General features: G+C 51.4%; 5 protein-coding genes across 6 annotated transcripts; 1 reads left to right on the top strand and 4 right to left on the bottom strand.

Moving 5' to 3' along the window:
- Positions 1-604: 604 nt before the first annotated feature.
- Positions 605-1,991, bottom strand: LOC117845175 (uncharacterized protein At5g39865). Its single transcript, XM_034726117.2, has one exon. It carries the CDS (start codon positions 1,730-1,732, stop codon positions 908-910), a length of 825 nt encoding a protein of 274 aa, XP_034582008.1. The 5' UTR covers positions 1,733-1,991; the 3' UTR covers positions 605-907.
- A 919-nt stretch (positions 1,992-2,910) lies between these two features.
- Positions 2,911-6,005, bottom strand: LOC117845176 (phosphatidylglycerol/phosphatidylinositol transfer protein). Its single transcript, XM_034726119.2, has 4 exons — positions 5,837-6,005; positions 5,633-5,734; positions 3,377-3,534; positions 2,911-3,200 (listed from the first exon to the last, which is right to left on the bottom strand). Exons 1-4 carry the CDS (start codon positions 5,940-5,942, stop codon positions 3,102-3,104), a joined length of 465 nt encoding a protein of 154 aa, XP_034582010.1. The 5' UTR covers positions 5,943-6,005; the 3' UTR covers positions 2,911-3,101.
- A 2,569-nt stretch (positions 6,006-8,574) lies between these two features.
- Positions 8,575-10,960, top strand: LOC117842210 (probable receptor-like protein kinase At1g49730). 2 transcript variants are annotated; one of them, XM_034722579.2, is made up of 7 exons: positions 8,578-9,138; positions 9,219-9,519; positions 9,628-9,680; positions 9,759-9,826; positions 9,953-10,042; positions 10,123-10,183; positions 10,292-10,960. In XM_034722579.2, exons 1-7 carry the CDS (start codon positions 9,093-9,095, stop codon positions 10,621-10,623), a joined length of 951 nt encoding a protein of 316 aa, XP_034578470.1. In that variant the 5' UTR covers positions 8,578-9,092; the 3' UTR covers positions 10,624-10,960. The 2 variants fall into 2 exon arrangements, with proteins under 2 accessions (XP_034578469.1, XP_034578470.1); XM_034722578.2 differs by having other exon boundaries at positions 8,575-9,138; positions 10,123-10,960.
- A 107-nt stretch (positions 10,961-11,067) lies between these two features.
- LOC117842211 (RING-H2 finger protein ATL70) lies at positions 11,068-12,119 on the bottom strand. The gene has a single exon (XM_034722580.2). It carries the CDS (start codon positions 11,831-11,833, stop codon positions 11,297-11,299), a length of 537 nt encoding a protein of 178 aa, XP_034578471.1. The 5' UTR covers positions 11,834-12,119; the 3' UTR covers positions 11,068-11,296.
- A 3,886-nt stretch (positions 12,120-16,005) lies between these two features.
- On the bottom strand, positions 16,006-18,422 carry LOC117846053 (glycosyltransferase BC10). The gene is made up of 2 exons (XM_034727153.2): positions 16,941-18,422; positions 16,006-16,227 (listed from the first exon to the last, which is right to left on the bottom strand). The coding sequence occupies exon 1, from the start codon at positions 18,121-18,123 to the stop codon at positions 16,987-16,989; it is 1,137 nt and encodes a 378-aa protein (XP_034583044.1). The 5' UTR covers positions 18,124-18,422; the 3' UTR covers positions 16,006-16,227; positions 16,941-16,986.
- Between the last annotated feature and the right edge of the window lie 648 nt (positions 18,423-19,070).

Raw genomic sequence — 19,070 nt, 5'->3', positions numbered from 1 at the left:
TCCTGTTTAATCTTTTGCATTCTCAGTGGCCCCAAATAATTCTTGATTGCGTGTCCCATCAACTCAATCCGTGCACACTCCTTGTCTGAACGCTGCACAGCAAGCAATCAAGCATGGTGGACCAAAGAGATTAGGAATCGGTTCAGTGCATCAGCTCCTCAGCAAATCCCTCTGACCTGACGGGCAATGATGCAAAGCTGCACGAACAGTAGCCCACCAGCCTCCTTTTTGATCCGAAAGACTACATGCAAAGTGTAAAGTTGCTGGCTCACCTTGCTTGCTCCTCCTCTAGGACCACACACACACACACACACACACACACACACACACACCAGGAGAATCCAAAGCTGAAGGTTTTCAGAAACACAAGTGGGGAACACAGGCATTCCTTCTCAAATGCCCCAGCAATGATCAGCAAGGAGCAAAAGAACAGAGAATCCCACAACAATTTGGAATTCAAATTCATATCATCCATGTGTTGTGCCTTGTTTGAATTTGGACCCCACCAATAATCCATAGTTGTTCCATTTCATTTCCAAAAACCTTGCTTGGTGTCAATGTCAGATCAACAGCACCAGCCCACCAAACTTCATGAGGATTCCGATTGATTGATGGATGCATGTATGTATTTTGCGAGGTTTTTTTTATGTGGACACCTAAACTAGCATATATACATCACACATTTGCTCAGAGTTCAAACAGGTATTTACATGTTGACACGCCAACCACTCAAACACATCGACTAGCAGTAGCAGAGAACTAATGGAAGAAGAAAGTGATTCGAAATTACTGAGCAGCAGGCCAGGAGGAGGATTAATTACCGATTAGAAGGATAGGAGATGAAGGTGATTAATTCATTGGGTTTGGATTGAAGACAAGCAATGGCCATGGATTGCTTGTTGCCTGCCTAAAAGCAGAGCGGGCACATGACGAGGCCGTTCTCGTTGCACCCGCGGCACCGCGCGCCGCCGCCGCCGCGCCCGCCGTCGAACACCTTGCGGCTGCCGTCGCACTTGCCGCACACCACGAACCGCAGGCCCCCGCACGCCCCGCACTTGCCCTTCTTGCCTCCGAAGGCGGGGAGCTTCTTGTCGTCGGGCGCCGGCACCGACGGCAGCAGCAGGGGGACGAGGCGGCCCTCCTCGTGGAGCGCGAGCACCTGCGCCGCGCCGCCGACGTCTCGTCCCCGCACGAATAGCCGCGGGGGCACGGCCTTCTCCCCCGTGACCGACCACAGCTGGTCCCGGAGGCCACGGTCCATGGACACGTCGCGCTCCTGGAACGCCACGGCCAGGTTCTCCAGCAGCGCGCGCACGCCGTTGCAGTCCTCGAACGTGCGGCGCACCCCGCGGAGCGTCGTGGTGTAGAGCACCACCGCGGCCTCCCCGCCCGGCGGGCACCGGGCGGGGAAGTCCAGCAGCGGGTCCGGGCCGTCCGCCGGCGGCGCGGGGGCTGCGCGGCCGTCCGGGTCGTCCACGAGCTCCCACTCGTCCAGCGGCTCCGTGCAGGTGGAGGGGTGGCGGGTGTGCGGGGCCTTGGGGGGCGTCTCGGCCTCGCGCGCGTCGAAGAAGGACGCGTCGTCGGAGAAGGAGTCGCCGGCGTGGACGGACGCGATGCCGCGGGCGCCAGGCTTGGTAGGGGACGGCGGCGGGGAGTCCGCGCCGGCGGATTCGTCGGGGAGGGACGACTTGAGCGCGCGCAGGATGCGCGCCTTCAGCGTCTTGATGATCATGGCTGCCGGCGGCGGCGGCGGAGAGGGGGCAAGCGCCCGGCGGAGTGGGAGATTGCTGGCAAGAGATCGATTTGGTGCTGGGGTTGAGACTTGGATTCGATTGCGGCGTTTCCTTGGCCCGGTTCGCGCTCTGGGTCTTGGATGCGTGTGGTTTTGGTGATGGTGGAAGGGAAAGTGGGGGGAGGTGGGAGGGAGGAAGAAGAGGTGGAAGGGGAGGGAGGCAGCGCGCGGCCTTTTTAACCGCTTTCCGCCATGCCGTTGAAAGGTCGTTTGTTCAGGGGGATTTGAGGATTTCTCTGTTTTTTTTTTCTCGGTGATGAAGCACCAAAAAAAGGGAACGGAATGGGCACCAAAATCTGGTTACAAAACGGTTTTACGAGCAGCAACGGCACGCAAATTAACCATTTTTCAACGGAAGTGAAGGAAGAAACTGTTTCAAAGAAAAACAATGACATGGCACATTCTAATCCGCAATGTCGCATTATCTTCGGGTTGAAGAGTACTCTTGAAGAAATCTTTTTTTAAAAAAAAAATCCCTTGAAGAAATCTAACAGATAAGATAAGAGTCTCGTTTTCATTAAAGATGTTTTCTTTTTAAAGTTTAGTGCGTGTACCGCTGCTTGCAGAAAAAGGCTATTGGAAATTAACACGCAACCGTTTCTAAGAAAATGTTAGCACACACATGTTTTTTTTAGTACGAATTTTCTCCATACTGCTGTTCAAATGCCAGGTGTTTTTTACAGCTTCAGTTAAACTACTCACATTCTCCGATGCTCGCAATGCTACGAAATAGAGTGGCAAATCATCAATTTTTCTGATTAAAAGAAGTAGCAAATTACCCAACAATCCCAGTTTCCCACCAAAAAAGAGTAGAAAAAATTTAAACCCGTTTTCTTCTGTTAAATTCTAGGAGTACTTGATCCGTGTAACTAAAGAGAAAACTTGAGTTGATTCATCATTACTGGGATGACAAATTTCAATCGAGTTAAAATGCCCATCCTTACCATCCGTATTGACAGGTACAACTGCAACTCTGAGCTGTCCATGTCATGATTTTCCATACGGCCTGTGGCTATAGTATAGTACTGCAACTACGGAAGCAGGTATAGTCAATAGCACGCGTACATCCAAACCGGATTCAGTGCGTGAACAAATTTCACCAAGCACACCGCATCTCGTTTCATGATAACCAGATTTTGCTTTATTGTGACGTTCAACTCTGGATAAAAAACGTCTTAGTTGAACAGTAAGTCTCGCGACACCCTCGAAGCGTACATAAGACCTCAGCACTACTGGGAGTCATAGGATACAGTGTGGTTCATAATTACATCCATTGGGTATTTCCGGTGCTCGCCTCAGATGCATCCATTCAGCTGGAAGCAACCCACCCGATGCTGAACCCAAACGAGATGCAGCTCAGTTCCTCGTTGTTGTCCCCCAGCATCTTCATGGTGATGGTGTAAGAACCCTGCAACGGAACAAATGCACATGATCATGAATCAAAATTAACAAGTAATTCGATATGTAGGAGGTATGCTATCTGTCAGGTCCTAAGAAAATGCAACGGAGGAAGAAGTTGGTATCTGGGATTTTCAGAAAACAATACTAAGTGTGCAGTCCTGGCAATGATGTAGAAAATCTCACCGGTGGAGTGAAACTCGGTAATGTCTGCCCGTGAGAGAGCACGAAGTTGCCAGTTGCTGGACAGGTAGTCTCTCCACAGATGTCGCGAGTTTCCGAGTGCACGGAGAAGAAGAAATACTTGACATCAATTTGCAGCTTCCCCGTCTTGATGGTTTTATCTGAAAATTCATGGAAAGAGTTATGGTTTGTTTTTGCAAGGATGTAATAAAAGGCAAAAAAAATTGAAAGTTTCAATCCCATCCTCACAACTAATGTCATACTGTCATGTTGTAAATAAAATACAACAAAGTTATGATTCTTTCATATCGATACATAACATACAAATAGTAGTGTTTTTCAGAAAAAATATTGATTAAAAGAGAAAGAAGCTCAAAGAAAGAAGCTCAAAAGTTTCCCCACACGCCACACAAGAGCTACAACATATGCAAATGCAGGTGACTGACTTGCCGCAAGACTCACATATGTTCAACCTCTTACAGCACTAACATCTGATAAAAAAAAATCAGGTACAGTTGGGATGAGTCAGACTGAATACTATTTCCAAATTCCAAATTTTGGATGGTTCACTGGGTACATGAATAAATATTCTGCATGTGCCAATATGCTGAAACTTTAGATGTCACGGACGGAATATTACTATGATGCCACTAAAGGACAAATTACTCTATGATCTTTATTACTATGCACCGAGAGATCAGTCAGTCATCCCGTAACTTGCCATGTGAAGGGCAAGACAACTAGACAAGTAACATGAAGATGACTCAATTAGGTTGAAACTTTTAGGTTTTAGTTTACCTTTTCAAGAATCAGTAAAGATGCTATTTATTGGGTGCGATCTGTGGTTAAGTCACTTCACTGTTACCCCTTCATAGAAGGTGCACCATTCTGGTACAAGAGTAACAAGACTAAACGAACGTGTTGTATAGAAGCTAAAACATCATAAGAATTCAACAGAAACTGAAGGGGCGCAAAAGACTACATCTACGTCAACCACTAAACAAAGGACATCAAAATACTAGACACCGTGATAATATAATGTTACATGTGGCCGCATTATCCCCAACAAATATTCTAGTGTACCACTAGCAACCTATATTGTTTCTCATAGGCAGGTGGCAGTACACAGCCTCCTGCCCTGCTGTATGTTCAAGATGATGCCTGGACACATGGAAGCAAGCAACCTAGTACCTTCGCAAGGAATTATATCACCCTGACCTGCAGTAGCTCACTATGAATCTGAAAGATATGATAGCAAGCAATCTTAAAGTTGCATCCTTCAGAAAGATTTTTGTCATCGCGCCATAATGTCATGGAAAAGGACTATTTTTCAAGATAGTTGCGCTAGCACTAAAACCAAACCCACTACATGCACAGAGTTTGGACTATCAGAGTAGCCTTAAGACAAATTCTATCCACCTCACTTTAGGCCACCATCACCCCTCTAAGGCTCAAGAGCATTGCCGCATGGTTGGCATGACATCGAACCCTTCAATATAGTGTCACCAGTGGAGAAACTTATAAAGTGACAAAAGAGAACTGAAATTATCCAAAGCAATCAGGAACGCCATATATGTATGCAAATCTCAGTCTTAACACCTCAAAAGGTTCTCCTAAGCAACCAATGACCCCAGCCATTCGTTAACCGTACACAAGAACCTTCCCAAACTCAAATCCTGAATAGCACTGTACATACACAAGAAATTACGTCCAGCTGCACACCAGCCGCACTCAAGGCAGTACTACTGCTACAAAGTTAAATACGAGTAAAGTTCTATTCAAAATCTAGTGCAACTTAAAGATTGGAAACTGCTAATTTCTTACAGAGTCCTAAGTACTACACTAAAATCACCGAATAAATAACTAACTACTCCTCAAGCATCTAACACTGTAACACGTCAAAGACTTTCCAAAGAGCCTGATAATCCAACAACAGTACACTAGGAAAAAATGTGACAGCAAATCCCAACCCTGAACAGCACCGGAGACGCACAAGGAATTACGCCCAGCGACAGCAACCAAAGGTACTAGTACTGCCAGAAACATAAATACTCTAGGAAAATTCCAAGTCAAATTTCAGTCCTTGGACGAACTTAGGCTACTAATTAGTAATTTCCTTCGTAGTCCTAGGCATACGCGCGCCAAACTTACTGCCGAACAAAGTACTGACTACGGGCACATGAGTTAACGTGAAGCGTAGAGAGATTTAGCAACAAGGGGGCAAAATTAGCTGAATCTGCTGCAGCCAGGCAACCATACCAGTGGAAGCGGAGATTTTGAAGGTGGCGGGCTGGCCGGGCTGGACCGGATCGGGCACGATCTCCACCCCGCTCACCTTCACCGGGTACTTCTTCCCCTTATCTGCACGGAAACAGCAACGGGAGATCAGAAGCCGAACTTTCCACAGCCCCCGCGAGAATTTGCAGCCCAAACAGGGGGGATTTTCGGAGGCGGGATACTCACTGCAGTACTCGACGGAGGTGGCGGCCGAGGCGGCGGGGAGGAGGAGGAGGCAGGCGGCGACGGCGACGGCGGCGAGGACGAGGCGGAGGCTCTGCTTGCTCGCCATGGCGACTCGTGGACTCTCTGCTCGTGGCTTGCGTGCGGTGGGAGGACTCGTTTGTGAGGCGGAGAGATTCTCGGGGTGGGATTTATAAAAAACAAAATTGAGGGGGAGGGTGGGCCGGTGGGGGAAAGAGAGTTCGTGCGAGCTCGGCTTCTTCGACGAATTTTATCTTGGAAGTCTCGCGTGGCCTTTTGACTTTGGGGATTTGGATGAGGATTGGTCGGTGGCCGGGAGACTGACTTGTGGGCCCGGTAAAAAAACTAATGGTGTTCTCGGTTAATTCCGGAAAAGGTTTTGCGGCTAACACCATCAAAAACTAATTAATTAACAAACAGAGCCAGGATAATTTGCGTTGTGCTTTCATCCATTTCTTCGAGCTACGTTACGACATGGAAGTTTGGCTAAATTCATTCCTTGAAAAAAAAAATGGATGAATTTACTTCTGCACCGGCGTGGAGGTGTCTACAAATTCAAATATATAATAGAAGGGGATTATAAGTTTTTGTGGGCTAAGGCATCGAACCTGAAGTGGTTGGCTTTTCAATTTCGTTTGGATTTTGGAATCATTCAGGTCAACTAAGTAGTTGGCTTTCTTGAGCTACTTTGATGTAAAACTGTTTAGAACTTAGAAGGGAGGGAGGGGCGCACGTTAATTTTTTTATATGAAAAAAGTTAGAACTAAATATGTGGTATTTGTGTATTTCTTGCCAACGGGAGATAGCTGTTGCTTGCCAACCATATTGAAATGCTGGGTTTTTAAGTTGAAAGAATTCGAACAACTAGACCAAGTAGAAGTAGTTAGTTTACATGGTGTGAAAAGGGTATAAAAAGTTTAAAATCATTTTTGCAACACCAAACCCTGGATTACCCTACCTTTGTGCACATATCACACGTGTGACAGCTTTTGCACATATGGTTTGAAGTTTTTTTTTAGAACTACGGCATGCAAGAAGCTGGTCTGAACATTTATAATAATACGCGAGATTGTTGTGTACAATTTTGTGAAGAGGGGGAGGGAAGGAATACATGAATGCTTAGGTTATGTTACAAAGCTGTGTACTAAACATTTTTAAGCAAGAAGCAGTGGTTTGGGTGCCGCACCCTGTGCACCCATAAGTTGGTATCCGCGGCAACAGCGTGCACACAGGCACCCGGTGGTATGTGCTAACCTTGGAACACAAGCGCATTGCGGACTTTCCAAATCAGCCACGCAATGGTGGTGTCTTGATCTTCATGGGCGCCGCGGAAGGGACAGAGCGGGGGAATCAATGATATTTCGGTGGTGCGGGAGGGCTGCGGAGGGCAGGCGGTCGTGGTGCAGCAACCACAAGAAATGTTTGCACCGGGGCACCACAGCGTTCACCTAGATAAATACCGTCAGCAAAGCTCTCAATCGGGTGCTGGGCAAGGATACTTGTGTCACGCATGACATTGTTGCATCACAACTAATCAAATTTTCTGTTCGTACTCAAATTCATCATTCGCATAGGTTTTTTGAAACAATTTTTTTTAACAAATGTCATGCGTTGCATAGATGATTGCATCATACTCCCTCCGTCACAAATTACTATTCATTTTGACTTTTCTAGATACATGAGTTTTGCTATGTATCTAGACATTACATATATCTAGGTGCATATATCAGAATGTATATATATAGAAAAGTCAAAATAAATAGTAATTTGCGACGGAGGGAGCATGTTCATCCATATTTCCTTTATAATTTTTCATGTCCCTATGTTTGCAAGCATGGTAGTAGCGCCAAAACATCTTTGTAACCTCAAGCAAAGCATATGAGCATGATGGGTTGGATTCCAATTCTTGTCCGGCCAAAATCAGGGCATGCCAAAATCAAGGCTCGCCAAAATCAGGGCATGCCAGAGTTAGAGTAGAAATTTTGATACCTATTTCGTTTGGTGCCAATGTATGGCAACCAATACTTTTCATACTTTTGAGTTTCAAGAAGTTTCTAGTGACTTGCCATAAATTTGGCTATAAATATTGGCATGCCAATTCTTGGTCATGAACCAATTGATAGTCAAAATTTCTAGCCATGCCATGATTTTGGAATGGGCACCCAACCAATCGTGCCCTATATGCCCGACGTAGAGAGCACTTTACACAAAAAGTCGTAGTCATTAGCTCTTCTCGTGTCCCTTTGCCGACTGCAATTCCGGCGAAATTCGTCTTCGTCCACGGAGGCGGAGGCTCTAGAACTCGTACGTGGTCGGCGGGAGGTAGAACGAACAGCAGCGAGCGCGGGCGAAGAACTGCACTGCGGAAAGATTCTGGTTCTCCAGTGTGATCTCTGGTGTGGCCACCGCTACAGTGGCAGTACGCATCACGCATGGATGGCTTAATTTCTGTACCCAAGAGAGACTCGGAATCAAGGCTGTTTCACTGGTATGACTGGCCAAGAAACTAACCCCCCCAACATTCACTGCAAACCATGAGCTGCATTTTATTTTTATTTTTTTGTTTTCTGCGCGAGTATTGTTGGTGAAAACAGCAGCTTTTGCTGGATGATATTTGTGCCATCTTTGCAAAAACAAAAGAAATAAAGAATGGCGATCTGTATAGGTCGGAGCATGCGGTGCAGCTTTGGAAGGGGCCCAAGCGAAAAGCCGGCAGGAGCCTTTTCCTGATGCGAAACTTGAGAGCCACTGCGCGCAGTGGAAGGCAGGAGCTGAACACGGCATCATGGGGGGCCGACAAATGGGATTAATTTTCACCAGCACTAGCATTAACTCGCTGTTAGTGTTAGTGCCCCTCTTTCCCGGGATTCGTGCTCGCTGATGAACTCATTAAGAAGGCCATTAGACAAGTCGTCAGTGGATGAGAGAGGTACTGAGAGGGAGGATCGCTCGTCTTCCCTGCCTCCGTAGTCCGTACTCCTGCAGAGCTCCAGCTCCAGCTCCGCCATAAACAACAGCAAGAAAACAACCGGACGGTCCTTTGCCGGCCCATCCATTCATCATCATCATCACCAGGCCGGCCAGCCAGCCCGGCATCCAATCCGCGTCGCATCTGCAGCCGCCTGCGCTTCCCTGCTCTGCTCTGGACGCCGCAGGGCCTCTGACTCTGACGGCGCGCCGCCGATCCCGGTGCGCGCCGCTGTCGGCTGCCACATCCTCTCTTCGGGGGAGCAGGAGCATGGGGGTTTGCCTCCGCCGCCGCCTCTGCCTAGGAGGCGGCACGCGTACGCCACTCTCCCACTCTTCGGTCCCCCTACCAAGCTCTTGGCCGCTTCCACCTCCCACCAGCTGCAACATGTTTCAGGCACCCTGCCGTTCGTGAGGAGGTTCACGCCCAGGGAGATCGAGGCGGCCACCAAAGGCTTCACCGCGGTGCTCGAGGCCGGCGGGCCCCGCGGCGCGGCGACGGCGTACAGGGCGCGGTTCGCCGGCGGCCTCGTCGCCACCGTCAGGCGCGCCGCCGGCTCCGGCCGCTCCCGGGACGACGAGCAGCAGGGGAGCGGCGGCGGGAAGGCCGCCTTCTACCTGGAGCTGCAGCTGCTGGCGCGCCTCAACCACCGCCACGTCGTCAGGCTCCGCGGCTTCGCCGAGGCCCACCACGCCAGGTAACGGCTCCTCACCCCTTCTTCCTCCTCCACGCTCTGTTCGTGTCAGGGTTGTTGTCAGCGGAAACTGGCTGCTGTTCTGATGACGATGCTGGATGTCTCACTCAGGTTCCTGGTCTTCGATCACATGGAGAACAGGAGCCTGAAAGAGTGCCTCCACGGTAACTGACAGACAGACATGTTCCAAGTTCTTCTTCAGAAATTACGTCGCCTCGGCGCTGATGTCTCTTGAGTGACAGATCCTCTCAGGACGCCGTTGGACTGGCGGACAAGGTTGCAGGTCGCCATTGATATTGCAGCAGCACTGGTAAAACCACACTTCGAAATTCCTCAGATTAAGCTGACAGAAAACTTGGGATTGGGATTAACCACACTGAATCCTCCTGATCAGTGATACTGACAGATTCGGTTTCTGAACCTGACCTGGTTTCAGGAATACCTCTACTACTTCTGCGATCCCCCGGTGTTCCATGTGGCCGTCAACTCCGGCAACGTGCTCATGGACGCCAACTTCGTCGCCAAGGTGAGATCGACTCTCAGTTTCTCACTGCGCATCTTGTGCACAATGCGCATTCTGAATATGAAGTTACGAACCATTTCCAGCTATCCGACGTGAGTGTGATCAGCCACGACATGAAGCTCCCAACAACAGAATCCTTCCAAGGTTTCCGCGGCGCAAACTTCAACAGTTCAACTGCAATCCACGCAAAACCCTCCAAATTCCTCCCAATTTTGCACTGCTCTCACCTTCTTGAAAATTGTTCTTGTTCAGACCAGGTTGAGGAGAGGCGGGCGGGGCTGGTGTTCCAGTACGGCGTGCTGGTGCTGGAGCTGGTGACGGGGCAGTCCCCCGGCGGCGACGGCGAGCTCGTGCGGTGGGTGCAGGAGCCCGGGTTCGCCGGCTCCATGCACAGGATGGTGGACGCCGACCTCGGCGGCGTCTACGACGCCAGGGAGCTCAGGGACCTCGTCATCGTCGCGAGGCTCTGCACCAGGCACGGGCACGGTGGCGACGACGGTGGCGCCGTCGTCTCCATTCCCCAGATCGTCAGGTACTTGCAGGGGAAGGTCGAGCGGCTTGGGGTCGAAGCCAGTTGCGGATAATCTGCGCAGCCGGCTGCGCAGTACTACCTGCGTCTTTCTGCATCATCTTTGTTGGGATTTCGTCATTACTTGTAGAGAAGTGTTTGATGTTTTTTTTGGGTGATATTCGGAATTTGTTGGTGTCAAAAGAGTAACCAAAGTGGTAAGATTTTGTGAAAAGGTTAAGAGTCAAAAGAGAATGTAATTTGTGTTCTGAAAATTTCAAGATGTTGGGCAGGAGCTTTCTGACTGCTGTTACATAACACAGATTAGTATGACTGTTTATCTTATGGGACATGGAAAACTAGAACTTGCTTTCATGCAAAATTTGTAATGGCAGAGAACAAAAGTTCCATTTTTTTAGGGGCCACTAACAAGATTTATTTGCACATTTATATTCTGGGATGACGGAAAACATCTTTTGAGCAAATTTTCTGCACATTCATCAACCCCCCCTGTGTAAGATGAAGTGTAAAGTGATCAAATTTCAAATTCTTCAAACAGAAAAAAGAAACTCTTTAACTTTCTACATTCTACTCAAATCTACACCCCCTAATCTACACAAATTCCGAATCTCCTGATCAAGCTGATCGCACCCTAATTGCACCCCTACTGTGCACGATCGAAATGCATCGCCAATATAAGCCGAGTAAGAAACGAAGCAGAGTGCTATAAGAAGGCGGCACACGAACCCTCAGGACTGCCTTGCTAAGGCGAGCGGCGTGACCTCGGCGAGCGGCGTGGGCATGGGGCTCGGCATCGGCGAGGTCCGGCAGACGGGGCACGTGGGCCGCTGCCGGAGCCACGGGTCGACGCAGGCGCGGTGGAACAGGTGGCCGCAGTCGGGGAGCACCCGGACCACGTCGCCGTCGCCGTAGCTGTCGAGGCAGACGGGGCAGCACGCCTGCTGCTGCTGCGCTGCCGGCGTCGCCTTCCTCGCCTCCGCGTACGCCACCGCCGGGAACGTCTCGAGCGTGGCCTCGTCGATGCCCCGCTCGACGTCGCCCTCGCCGGAGCGATGCGGCCCGGGCGCGAAGCCGCCGCCTCCTCCGGCTGCGGCGGCGACGGGCATGGAGGTGCGGGTGCAGAAGTAGACGGCGAGCGCGATGGTGGAGACGACGAGGAGGATGCCGACGGAGACGCCCACGCCGTAGCCGAACCCGCTGATGCCGCTCGCCCCGAAGATGCCGTGCGCGCTGCCGCCGCCGCCGTCGCCCGGCGGCGCGTTCATCCTCGCCGCTGCTCTTTGGCTTGCTCGATGCTTCGGCGTTCGTTCTGCACCTGCCGATCAATGCCGTCAACGCGAGCTCTGCATGCGCCCGGCCGCAGCTCAGCGACGAACGGGATTACATTACACGGCGTGTGTTTAGCTAGAGAGAGGGCGAAGAGAGAAAAAAAATCATGGCGTGCTTAGGTGGTCGATGCGCTGGTCTGTCTGTTTACGTGTGCTTGATTTGGCGTGGATTTGTTTGTATCTAGGAAGGCATCCAGGTAATCTAACTACTCCCGGATGGAGAACAGAAGAGAAGGAAACACTCAAATCAAATCCTCGAGATGTCGCGCTAAAAAAGAAGACTTTTAGTCCGAATTAAAATTCATGTCACATCAAATATATGGAGGCTAATTAGAAGGATTAAATATAAACTAATTATAAAACTAATTACACAGATGGAGGCTAATTCCCGAGATGAATCTATTAAGCTTAATTAATCCATCATTAGCATATGTTTACTGTAGCACAATATTGTCAAATCATGGAATAATTAGGCTTAATAGATTCGTCTCACAAATTAACTTCGATCTATGCAATTAATTTTGTAATTAGTCTATGTTTAATACTACTAATTAGTATGTTAACGTTCGATGTCATAGAAATTTTATGATCTCCTGAAGAAGGAACCTAAAGAAAACAAAATTCTCTCAAGATGTCGTGATGATATTTCTGTGCTCCTGGAGTATTTGGTAGACTGACCATCCGCAGCCGCAAGTCAACGCCCGGCTTATTCACGTGTAATGTAACCCCAGCGCATGCTTTTAATTTGCCCTCTAATCGTTTGGAGGGTGCCACGTAGGCAGGCAGGTCTCGTTTGTTCACACACCTCTGTTTGGGTGTTGCTCTCCGACGACGACGGAGTAACTGAGTTAAGGACGTTTGGCTTTTCGGACCTGTCGCTGGCGTTCGAGCTGTCTTCTACTGTCTGTTTGATGCTTAGTTTAGAGAGAACTGAGAAGTAGAGAGTGACACTAAGCATCTTCTGAAAAAAAAAACTTTATCAGCAAGATGTCACGGTCAGGCGACAGATGCACGAGCCGGAGAGAAAACAGAGCAGAAGAAGGAAGATTCGCGTTTGTTTCCTCGGGCCAATATGGGCCTCCTGGCTGCCTTACTGCTCCGGGCCTCATCACGATGCTAAGGCCCGCAAGGCTGCAACAAAAGCATGATGTTGGGCCTCTTTGCCACCCACCACCAACAAAAAGAGAGGAAGGCCCGCAAGGCCGCAGACAACGACATGACGTACAATATCGACATCTCCCTATCTAATTTCTTTTTTGGCCCCAAGACAGGCAATGGAGGATTTGCAATCAGAGATGCAAATGGTCGGCAATGGAGGCTTCACTTTTTGGCAAAGAGGTCTTCCTTTTTGACCACGTCGAGGCTCAACATCCATGATCCACCCTACCCACCCGTTGACCATACAGCTTCTCCATGGCACATGGTCCGTCCTTTCTCCTCTTGTGTGCATTCATGTGAGCTACGAATCTAGCCAACGCGCGGCGTGATGATAGAGGAGCAGGAGAGGCCGAGAGAGTACGCGCGCACTACACAAGAGTACATAGTACTGGCTGCGTACATATGCAATACGCGTTTTAGTCCCTCAACTTTGCTCCAAGATCAAGCTCATCCTTAAACTTTTAGATCGATTTTAGATCGGTCAATCTAATCCTTTAACTTTTTATTTTTATCAAATTCATCCTTGTGCTGATGTAGGACTCCATATTAGCATGGGACCAATGTGAAACGTCTCTTTTACCCTGGCTCCTTCCCTCAATTTACCATCGTTTGCACTGAACGGGTCCGAATGAATTGAGTGTAAGTCAATGCACGCTCCCACTATGTGATGAACAACTAAGTTTTATAATCCTCATCGTCATCCCTGAAGACATATCAAACCATTTCGTGGTAATGAAATGGTGCACGTAAACTTCAGTTTTATAATTAGTCACGAGTCAGGATTGGGATTAAGCTTAGCCCTAATTATTTTGCCCACACGCACATACATCGTGACCCACGATTATTATACAACACATACATAGAGAGCATTGGTCCATCTACAAGCAAATCCCAAAATTGTTTGTGCAACGGCACTAACATGCTTAAACTTCTTAATTAGAGCTATCATTTTATCACTTTTGGGAGTAGTGTACACCAAGGGCAAGTGTTTTTTCCTTGTCAAATTGCAGCTAAATGAGGATGAGAAATCAAATGTAAAAATGACCTTTTACATTAGTCTTATGTTAACACAGTACGAGAATGACTTTGATCAAAAACAAAAATTGAGGGATTAAAATGACTATTTTGCATGTATTGCACACGCGCGATGAGAAGTCAGAAGAGAATACGTGCTACGTCTAGCGGAGTAGCTGTGTACGATGGACCTGGCACTGAACACACACACAAAACTTCAGGGGTGTTTGGGAGACGGGGGCTAAACTTTAACCCTATCACATTGGATGTTTGACACTAATTAGGAGTATTAAATATAGGCTAATTACAAAACTAATTGCACAACCTCTAGGCTAAATCGTGAGATGAATCTATTAAGCCTAATTAGTCCATAATTTGACAATGTGGTGCTACAGTAACCATTCGCTAATGATGAATTAATTAGACTTAATAGATTCGTCTCGCGATTTAGCCTAGAGGTTCTGCTATTAGTTTTGTAATTAGCTCATATTTAGTATCCGAACATCCGATGTGATAGGACTAGTTTAGCCACCTGTCTCCTAAACACATCGGAACCTCGGCCCAGTCTCGTCACCGTTCTTGGCTAGTGTAGACGCGATGGCTGCGTGTCATCAACAGGGGACCATCATTCGGAAGCACGTTCGGCAAGCACTGCTGCACGGGTGCGTTGCACGGAGCCATCCATGGCGGCATATGGCGCCATGGGAGGTCAAGGGCTCACTGGCTCAGGGCACGAGTACAGCCCACGGGCTCATGTGCCGCATGGCACGGCGTGGGTGTGGGTGTGGGCGTGGCATCGCCTCGGATCTGCCACCGCCTGGAGTGGGGTGGGTGGCCGTGACAGCGCGGCGTCACCCTCTGGCCCTCTCGGCGAGCCGCGCACCCACCTGGCGGCGGACGTGCATGCCCCGCACGCATGGGAGCTGGTGAGCGCGCGCGCACGCCACGCGGCCGCCGCGGTGGCGGCTCTGCATGCGTGCCACCTGCTCGGGGACCGGCCGGCGGTGGCCGCGACGGCGAGCGTGAGCGCCAGCGCCACCAGCCCGTGCTTGCTGCAGCCCGCGGTCGATGACATCGATCTGCATGCTGAAAACCGGCACCGCTTCGTCGATCCCTCGGTCGCAGCTTTCTCCCAATGGCTTCCTCACCAGGCGAAGGAGAACGAAGCTTCCATCTCCTCGATCCGGAGGTGCCGGGTCAACTCATCGGCACGGGGAAAAGCTGGGCGCTTCGTTCCACTCCACACAAGAATCTTTTCCTCTCGGAACGCTAGCATGCGCAATCGTCCAAGCTCCCCGTTGCCCACTTGCATCGCCATCAGAGGTCCGCGAGGGAACGCAAAGTCTCGCATAATTTGTCCGATACACGTAAATGGGAATCACGTCAAATTATTTACACCCATATTTGCCTCACAATTTATAATGTCCATGCACCATCCATCCAACAAAAAACACATTTCGAACAAAGAACGGAGATCGGACAAGGATAAAAACCACTGGCTCTCGACACCGACCACCGGAGGCGTATACGTACGATACAGAGCATCTTATTATCTTCTTCAGCACCCAACGATACAAAAAAGGGCCTGGAGAACGGTGATGCAAACAGCTCTGCGTCTCCGCAAGCAAAAACATTCGCAATTTGCTTTGCAAATCGCAGCTGACCCCAACCTGATTAAAAAATCTGCAAGCAACCTTTTTGGTTATGCACGTAAGCTTTACTTACACGACAGCAGAGTCCACAAGCAACAAGCTGTACAAGAGGGAGGGTTTTATACTACATAGGCAAATCCATCACCTTTTTATGCATTCAGGCAGCCTTCTTTGGCTGCTCCAGGTAAACACATACTACACCGGATGGATCATGGATCATCTGATGACGATCCCTGCAAGGCTGCAACGCCTTCCGCTTCGCTTCAGGCCGTTGCTTGCTTTGCTTTCTTCTTCTTCTTCTTCTCCTCTAGTCTACATACAGGAAGTACAGAAGCGCTGATGTACTACTAGTACAGGGGAGGAGGAGAGGACCTGAACACTTTTTTTTTTCCTTTTCTCCCAACAGACGTGGGGGATGACTCAAGTCTGAACGAACTCTGAAGATGCAAACGAACTGCAAAGAGGAAGGGCCACAGCTTTCCTTGTCGCTGGGCCCGGCTTTGATCCCTGCAAAGGATCATCCAAACGGAGTTGTTAGATTCAGTGGACCAGTAGCTAGCAGCTTTGATTCATTGATCGATGGAAATTGGCAGATGTGAAACGAAACCAACCACGACAAACCTAATCCGCACGGAAAGATCGGCCGAGATAGTCAAATGAGGAGGCAGTGCGTGGCAGCGGGCAGCGCTGGTTAGAGACTTCTTCGATTGGGGGGATTATTAGGATATCGTTGTCAACTCTACGACACGTCCGTGCATGACCTCGGTAGGCAACCGAGAGTACAAAGTTTTCTTGGCCACCTGCAGGACAGGGTTTTCCATTTGCACTAATGGAGGCAGCGGCTTTCGTTGCAAATTGCAATGGCATGAAGCAAAGCAACATCGGAGTGGGTTCATATGAGATTTAAGTTGGGGCCGTACTAATTTGCAGTGTCAAATGAAGAAGAACAGAGCTGAATTGCTGCACTGACAAAACCAACCCTCTTTGTTTCAACCATAAACGATTTACTGCACCTTAATTCACTTTGCAGAGTGGAACTACACTACAAATTCACTTCAATTCACTTTTAGCATCTACTTGACTACTAGGAATTGCAAATTCAGCATGTTTAAAGGTATGCAAAGGTTCATGGCAAGATCAAGAACTACTGAAATTTAAGCAGCTCTGAATGAAGAAGGTTGGAGTTCAGACAAGGTGGGTAATTCAGGCTCAGATCATACCTCGGCCGTGCAGAGCAGCCTGGTGGAAGCAGGGCAACCGCGTCCGTCAGTCCTTGAAGATGACTGTGTCGGCGATGGCGAGTAGCGGGCCGAGGCAGTCGGGCGCGAACTTGCGCGCGAACATGTGCGGGTGTGTGTGGTTGGAGGCGCGGAGCTCGTCGATGAGCCGCGGCGTCACCTCCGCCGCGGCGTACCTGTGCGGGTGCCCCGCGACGCTCCCCGTCCAGTTGACGCGGGTGAGCGTGTACCGCGCGACGCCGGCGGGGTCGGCCATGTCGAGCAGCGTCGGGAAGTAGTGCTCCTCCGGGTAGCACTCGTCCTGCGCCGCCTCGGGGAGGCAGGGCGCGCGGAACTTGCGCCAGAGGCGGCGCTCCCGGACCACGAGCACGGCATGGCGGCGGGCGAGCGTGAAGAACTGGGAGCCGATGCGGAAGCGCTCGTAGGGGACCTCCGGGAGCATGGCGCCCTCGCCGCGCGCCGCGTAGCGCGACGGCATCTGCGGCTCCCCCGTCAGCACCTCGATGTAGCTGGGGAGCCGCCGGTGGCGCGCGGCGGCGGAGGGAGGAGGGGAGGGCGGGAAGAGCGCGGCGTAGAGGCGGTTGAAGGAGTGGAGTGGGACGCAGTGCTGGGAGAGCAGCGCGAAGTAGGCGTTGGCGGGGTCGTCGAGCAGCGCCGCCGCCAGGAGGCGGCGCGAGGCGGCGATGAGGCTGGCGTCGGCGCGGCGGGTGGGCTTGGCGGCGACGAAGCGGCCCCGGAACGAGGGCGTGGGGGCCAGGCGCAGCGCCGCGGCCGGGTCGGCGTGGACGTACACGGTGAACCGCGCCGCGTTCCCGGCGAAGAACCGCTCCCAGAGCGGCGCGAAGGTGAGGTCCGAGTTGGTGAGGAACAGGAACGCCACCTTGGGCGGGCCCGCCGCCTCCTCCCCCGCCGCCGCCTCCAGCGCCGCGCGCCGGAACAGCCGCAGGTCGTCGGCCTCCTCCCCCACACCCGCCGCCCCGACTCCGCCGCCGCTCGCCGCGCCTTTCAAACCGCCACCCCTGGCCGGGTGCGGGGGCGCGTCCTCGCCCGCGGCGGCCGCCACCGCCGGCTGCGGCGGCGGGGACAGGCGCGGGGCCAGGACCAGCAGCGCGGTGAGCGACGCGAGGAGGAGCAGGGACAGCACCATCGGCGAGGACACGGCCATGGCGGACGGCGCCGGACTGTCACGCAGCCACCCCTGTGGGGACACGGGGATTCAGGGGAGCGAAACGCGGGGCTCGGTCGGGTGGAATCGGTGGAGCCCGGCGTCAGAACCGCATCCCGGAGATCGATCGGAGGCGGCGCGCGGTCCCGATCGGGGGTGGAAGGGGAAGGGATGGAGAGGACCGAGCGAGGACGGAGGCGATGACGATGAGGGTGAGGGCGAGGGGAGTGAGAGCTCTCTCTCCGGGCAGGCGGCCTCTGGTTCGCACGCGTCCGCGTCCGCCTCCCCCTCGTCGCTTTCTCGTCTCCCTCCCACTCACGGGCGGCTCGGCACCACCCGACGGCGCGCGGGGGGTTTTCGGATCCATGACATGTGGGGACGGAGGCAGTGGGGCCGCATCGCAGTGGGGGCGCCGAGTGGGGGAGCGGGTGAGCCGGGAGGCGGGAAGGGAGTGGACGGCGGAGGACGCACCGTTGCGGCTATGGATGAAGGGCAGCCGTCGGATGGGTGCCTACGTGGCGGCGGATGGGGACGGGCGTGGCGGCACGTGGCCGGGAGGCTTGTCGTTGTCGCGTACCTGCGCGGGCGGGCGGGTAGCGCCCGTGGCAGTTTGATTGGGGGTCGCTGCCAGGTGGGGCCCGCGGAGAAACCGGACCTACCAGCCGCGACGTTTGGGCCTTTGGGGCCGCCCATTTTTCTAATTTATCCTTTTTTTTCATTTTTAGACGTGTCTATATAATACTACTATTAATATAAAGTTTTCTGATTCCGGCAAAATTCTAGAGAAGTTACCAAGCACGTACACATTTTTTGGGGTAAAGCACACACATAATTGACCGGCCCACCCGAAGAGGTGGACACGGCGGTGTGTTTTGCGGACACCTTTTCTTTTGAGTTCTGATATTATAAGTTTTCTTCTGTTAACGGCGTCATTCCAGCCCATGGTA

The sequence above is a fragment of the Setaria viridis genome, chromosome 2 (genome assembly GCF_005286985.2).
Source record: "Setaria viridis chromosome 2, Setaria_viridis_v4.0, whole genome shotgun sequence".
Taxonomy (NCBI): Eukaryota; Viridiplantae; Streptophyta; class Magnoliopsida; order Poales; family Poaceae; genus Setaria; species Setaria viridis.
This window is presented reverse-complemented; position numbering and strand designations above follow the sequence as displayed.